This window comes from Lutra lutra, chromosome 10, assembly GCF_902655055.1.
Source record: "Lutra lutra chromosome 10, mLutLut1.2, whole genome shotgun sequence".
NCBI classification, from domain to species: domain Eukaryota; kingdom Metazoa; phylum Chordata; class Mammalia; order Carnivora; family Mustelidae; genus Lutra; species Lutra lutra.
In genome coordinates, this window is record NC_062287.1 from 103,753,851 (window position 1) to 103,759,560 (window position 5,710).

Consider the following 5,710-nt stretch of genomic DNA (forward strand, 5'->3'; position numbering starts at 1 on the left):
GGTGGTAAGAAGATTCACACCGTGGAGGAGGGATTTGTCAGTATTAGACTCAAAATAACACAGCTTGTCCAAGAGAGGACGATTCTTGTGGGGTTGCTGTGTGGGTTATAGCCTAAAACCAAAACTGTCCCCCAAGGCGTCTTATCATATGGAAAAGGACTTGCAAGCCCAAATAGGGACAGTAGAGGGAGCACTTTCTCAGGGGTGTGGATACCGCGGGAAATCCGCCTACAAGGACCACGGAGCTGTAGAGAACTGACTAGGTATTCTAATACAACACATCACTACCATCATCATTGGGCTTTTACTCTTATTTAGGAAATACTGTTGGATATTGGTGGAAAGCTGATGTCTTTGAGACTCAGTGTGCCAGCTGGTGAGAGTACCAGTTAAGGGGCGGAAGGAATGAATTTGTGAGAGAGACAGAATCTACATAAATGATCACTGTTCTTCACAGGCACATACGCCATGAATAACTAGGAAATACTTCTTTGTGGCACATCTGGCTAGAATTAGAAGGAAGAACCGCGCCACTTTTATTTAGTGAAGTGGGTATGCCCTGGGTTACAAGTCTAGAAAAATCACATAGATTATGCTAAAAATTCCTGATACAACCAGAAAGTTTAATATGGAAAGTGTATTGCATAGTTAAAAATGTTATGTCATGGGCGCCTGGGTGGCTCAGTGGGTTAAGCTGCTGCCTTCAGCTCAGGTCATGATCTCAGGGTCCTGGGATCGAGTCCCGCATCGGGCTCTCTGCTCAGCAGGGACCCTGCTTCCCTCTCGCTCTGCCTGCCTCTCTGTCTGCTTGTGATCTCTCTCTGTCAAGTAAATAAAATCTTAAAAAAAAAATGTTATGTCATAAAATCAACTGATCATATAAAATGACATAAAATAGCATTAATTAAAGCAAGGGCTTCAGCAAAGCTTTGGTTTATGAAAACTTATGAAATCAGGGTAGCGTGCACCCAAATAAGTGAGGATCTGGCATGCACTGACTTCTGCGTAGAACTCAGGAGGAACGCAGCAGTGGGGAGGAGGTGACGTGGAGAACACGTGCACACTCCGATACGGTTTTCGGGGAGTGAGAAGTGGAGTTAGATTATTATCTTCGGGATGTATTACCAAGATGAAGAACATCACAGATACTTATCTGGCAGGTTGAATGAGATAAGTCACAGGAAACAAATGGCCAACACAAGACTCTGGGCAATGTTTTCTTCACATTTAATACATCAGAGCAGACCACTGTCTTTGAACACTGTCAACTAGAAACCACACACCAGAAGGGACCATAACCCATTCGTGTATACCGAGGAGATGCAAAGGTAGGAAGAAATATTTTCTTGTCTTAACCCCATGTTTTGTCTCTGAGAAGGCGTCTAGGTGGGAGGGATGGATACAAGTGTTTAGACTATGGGGCTCCCTATAAGTCAAGCTAGAGGAACTTTGTGAATGGAAAACTCTTGCTTGAAATCTTGCTGTGAATGGGTTGTTGCTTTTGTTTCTGGAAGATGAGGGGGAGAGGTAGATATTTGGGTTTCGGTCTTACAGGGTTAGCTAGACTCCCTGCTTTAGGATCAATAACGTGTGTACACTGCCGAAGTTTGGAAGCTGTAATTTAGTATCGATTTATCTGCTTGGGTAGGTATGGGAAAAATCTGGGTTATGCCCTAATCAAAACATAGGAGTAAAATGTGGTATATTTCTCAAAGACACAAATCCCTTGCCATTGGATTTTGCTATTGAACAAGGAAGATATTTAAATGTGAATCTATGCTGAGAGTGTTTTCTTTCCTGGTGTCAACAGCAACACAGGGACGTTGGAGGCAGAGACAGCCCAGGACTACACAATCAACCTTCCTGAGAGTGAGAGTATAAGCCAGCTGCACCACCTGGGTGCCTGGGTTTTGCCCTCCCAGCAGCAGAAGAATCTGCTGCTCTTCCTGAAGGGACAGCCACAGGTCCTAGGGGTGAGTGGGCACAAGATCAGCGCACGGGCTGTGGGGAGAGGAATGACTTCCAAGATGGCACTGGGATTTCCTCATGACACTCCAGTTCTCTAGATCATTGATTGAGGTGGACTGAGTGGAGCCTTCCTGAGCTGCACAAACCTTATAGATTCAAGAAGTGGAAAGAAGTGGAAAGCTGTCCATCACTGGAATTAAGAAAAAAATTGTCTCTATTTAGGTAGCAACTACATGAAAAAATAGTTTTAACCTACTGTCAATGTCCTGCACTGGACAAGGAAAAAGACTTGATGGGTATCCTGTTATCTTCCTGGGAGATCGTCTCAGGCCTGGGGGTCTCAGAGGTGGGAGAGAAGTTAGTGTGCACTGATCTGAGAGAGAATCTTCCTCCTGAAAAGCTGCACCCTCAAGGATGTCTTTTACCCTCCAGGTGGCTCAGATCCTCATTGGACTAATAATGCTGTGCCTGGGTGTGACAATCAGTCCTTTTCCTCCATTTGAGTACAGACTTCATTACATGGCCACTAAAACAGGCTATCACATATGGGGATCCTTCTCTGTGAGTATTAGCGATTGTTCCAGCATTTGCAATTTTTCAGGTACCTGCAATACCTTCATCCTTCTCTCTCAAAAATCCACACACTGCTGTGTAGGTCCCAAGCTCGGACTGACTGTTTGGGGAGCAAGGAGGCTGTTGTAAGGACGGGAGGGCAGGGGCAAGCCCTCAGTGAGTTCTCTCTCTTCGGTCAGTTCCTCACATCTGGAGCACTGTCTATTGCTGCGGGAAGAAAAGTAACCAGGTGTCTGGTAAGTGTCTCACTGGTGAGGCTCAGGTAGGTCTAGTGAAACAAGGAATTGCTCAGCCACAAGGCTATGGCACATAGAAACTTGTTGGTTCTCTAAAGGACCCTAGAAATGTTTGGGGGCATCCCCTACAAGTGCTTTCTCCATGGCACGTAGGCAAGAATGAAGGGCTTAGCTCTGTGCTGTGTGAATTTCCATGGGCACATGTTTCCTGTGCCTAAGACTGAGGCAGCCAAAACTGTAACTGTGCCAGGGGCCCATCCTTATTCCGTAGACTGGGGAAGATCCCCAAGCAAATTCCCATACTCAACTCAGAGCAGCTGAATGGTCCTGACTGACAAGTCGAACACAGGAAGAACAGGAGAAGGGTTTGCAACAACTTCTCTCTCTCATTCTTTTCAGATCCAATGCAGCCTGGGATTGAATACAGTCAGTGCTATTGTAGCAGTGTTTGGCACAATTATGATAATTTTTGAAGAAATATTCATATATGGAAATGTGATATGGAGGTCTTCCTATGGAAGTTTATTTACAGTAGGTATATCCTGTTCTTTTAATGGAAATCTGTAAACTGGTCTTGTCTGAATTTTCCTCTGTGAATTCTCATCACAGAACTGACCACAGCCACTGGTTATGTAGATGCTGGACACCCTCCTGAAGGCGAAGGGATCTAGGCCTTTGCGTCTTGCCAGACGTCCACCCCCAGGCCCCTGGGGTCCACCCACCAGCCCCAGGGATCCACCCCCAGCCTCCTGGGGTCCACCCCCCGCCTCCTGGGGTCCACCCATCAGCTCCTGGGGTCCATCCTCCAGCTCCTGGGGTCCACCCCCAGCCTCCTGGAGTTCACCCCTCAAATCCTGGGGTCCATCCCCCCCACTTCCATACCCCCCATGCTGAGGCCTCCCCTGCCCTCTGAAGGCCTTGGGCAAAAAAGTTAGCTTTTCAATACCATTCATGTCTGAAATCCCTGATGTGTGGTCGGTGAGTGGAAAATTCTGTGAGAACTCAGTTCTCTGAGGGACACTTTTCTCATGATTTTAAAAACTATCTGAGGAGAAAAAGAAAACTGGTATTCTGGGTGCTCTGTGATGTTCAGAGATTCTGAACAACCAGCTGAAGTGATGGGGGAGTGTGCATTCATATTCTTAAATGCATGTGCAGCCAGAGAGGGGGAGAAGTTCAGGGGGTTAAACGCAGGCTATTCTAAGAAACAATTGCTGAGAGACCGAAGGAGACATGTAAGCCAAGAAGTCAACCCTGGTCATGAGACATGGGGTGGAGTCAGGCAAACGAAAATCAGTATGGACATGCCCAGAATTACCTGATGTTCTTGAGCCTGTGAGGAAAAGAGGAGAATTCTAATGATCCATTTTCAAGTTGTTCATTTGGTATATTTGAATTGGGAGAAAATTCAGGAATCCACCAGATGTGAAATTTGGCCAACAAGCTCTGCCCGATTCTCTCCTTTTACAACTCCTGCTTTTCTGTCTTCTATAACTTGTTGGGATTTTCCATCTGTTTTGCAGGGAATGCTGACTGGAATGGTGTTCCTCTCTCTGGCAGAAGGCTGCATCGCTTTGTCTCTCTGTATCTATGCATGCAAGGTGGCCTGTTCTGTCAACAAGGTGAGTGCTCTGGGTCTTTATGGTTTCTCTCTCTCTCTCTGCCTCCGTGTGTGTGTGTGTGTGTGTGTGTGTGTGTGTGTGCGCGCGCGTGTGTGTGTGGGGGGGTGTCCTCTTTTTGTTTGGGGGTATTAGGAAGAGAAAGTGGGAAAATGTTGTTTCGTATATAAATCTTTATCATCTTTGAAGGAGATAGCACAGGTGGACAGGGAGGGAAATGGCCAACCATACTCAGCCAAAGAACTGTCCCTAGACCCTGAAGAGTCCTCTTTTTCTTTTTCTTTTTTTTAAGATTTTATTTTTATTTATTTGACAGACAGAGATCACAAGAGCAGCCGGCAGAGAGAAAGAGGGGGAAGCAGGCTCCCTGCTAAGCAGAGAGCCTGATCCTGGGATCATGACCTGAGCCAGGACCCTGGGATCATGACCTGAGCCAAAGGCAGAGGCTTTAACCCACTGAGCCACCCAGGCGCCCCGAGTCCTCTTTTTCTGATAGGCAGTTCGTTTGTGGTATTGTTGAAGGAATAGAGGGTTAAAGCAAGAACGAGAACATAGACCCACCAGGTATCAGGATTCTGAAGGAAAGTGTTGAGAGACCATATTGGTCCTAAGCATGTGGGACAACTTCCCCCTAACTGTAGACTATAAGGATTCAATGTTCTGATTTTTCCACAGGTGGTGGTTTTCTTACCGAATAATGACAACAACCCCTCAGTAGTCTCTCCTGAACATGTGTATGATGAGGTCACATTTTAGTAGATCATGGTGGTTTGGCATTTCCAATCAGTTTGACCTATTAATTCTCCCTTGTTTGGCTCTTTACCACATACAACCAAGACTGTGAGAATACACCTGCCTGACTGTCCTTAAGTTTATATACCTGGGATCCATCTGTGGGTGGAAACACAGTATAATAAAGATTTATTTTATTTGCTGATGAGGATTTTTCTTTTGATTGCCCACCATGCCATTGACCAGCTTTTCAAGGAATCATAAAACAGTTCATTCTATGGTCCCCAAATCTGCATAAATAGAAATAAATTGTTTGATTCAGATTTTCTCGTATCAGTCCACGCAAATCTTTCACAGGAGACAAAGAAATACACGTTGATTATTTCCTATTCCAACAGCTCTCTGTGTCCCTATTTTTTTTTTTAGATTCTGCCCCCCTGGCTGAAGATCCAGGACATTTCTACTGCCAATGATTTCTTAGTCAAGGTCAAGCAAAATATTACTTATATTTTTCTTCCTGGGTTCCTTGATACCCCTCTCAGATACAGGCATTTTGGGATTCAGAATAGCCCCACAAAGCTC

The 5,710-nt window shown here is 45.5% G+C and overlaps 1 protein-coding gene across 1 annotated transcript; it reads left to right on the top strand.

Moving 5' to 3' along the window:
* The first annotated feature begins 1,265 nt into the window (after positions 1–1,265).
* On the top strand, positions 1,266–5,334 carry LOC125079154 (membrane-spanning 4-domains subfamily A member 4A-like). The gene is made up of 7 exons (XM_047692604.1): positions 1,266–1,328; positions 1,811–1,973; positions 2,401–2,529; positions 2,721–2,777; positions 3,177–3,308; positions 4,301–4,399; positions 5,072–5,334. Exons 1-7 carry the CDS (start codon positions 1,321–1,323, stop codon positions 5,150–5,152), a joined length of 669 nt encoding a protein of 222 aa, XP_047548560.1. The 5' UTR covers positions 1,266–1,320; the 3' UTR covers positions 5,153–5,334.
* The last annotated feature ends 376 nt before the right edge of the window (positions 5,335–5,710 follow it).

Excerpts from the sequence above, each read along its gene's own strand:
- LOC125079154 (XM_047692604.1), top strand. Across the intron at positions 3,309-4,300 it reads CCTATGGAAGTTTATTTACA|GGAATGCTGACTGGAATGGT; the intron begins GTAGGTATATCC and ends TCTGTTTTGCAG. Across the intron at positions 4,400-5,071 it reads TGGCCTGTTCTGTCAACAAG|GTGGTGGTTTTCTTACCGAA; the intron begins GTGAGTGCTCTG and ends ATTTTTCCACAG.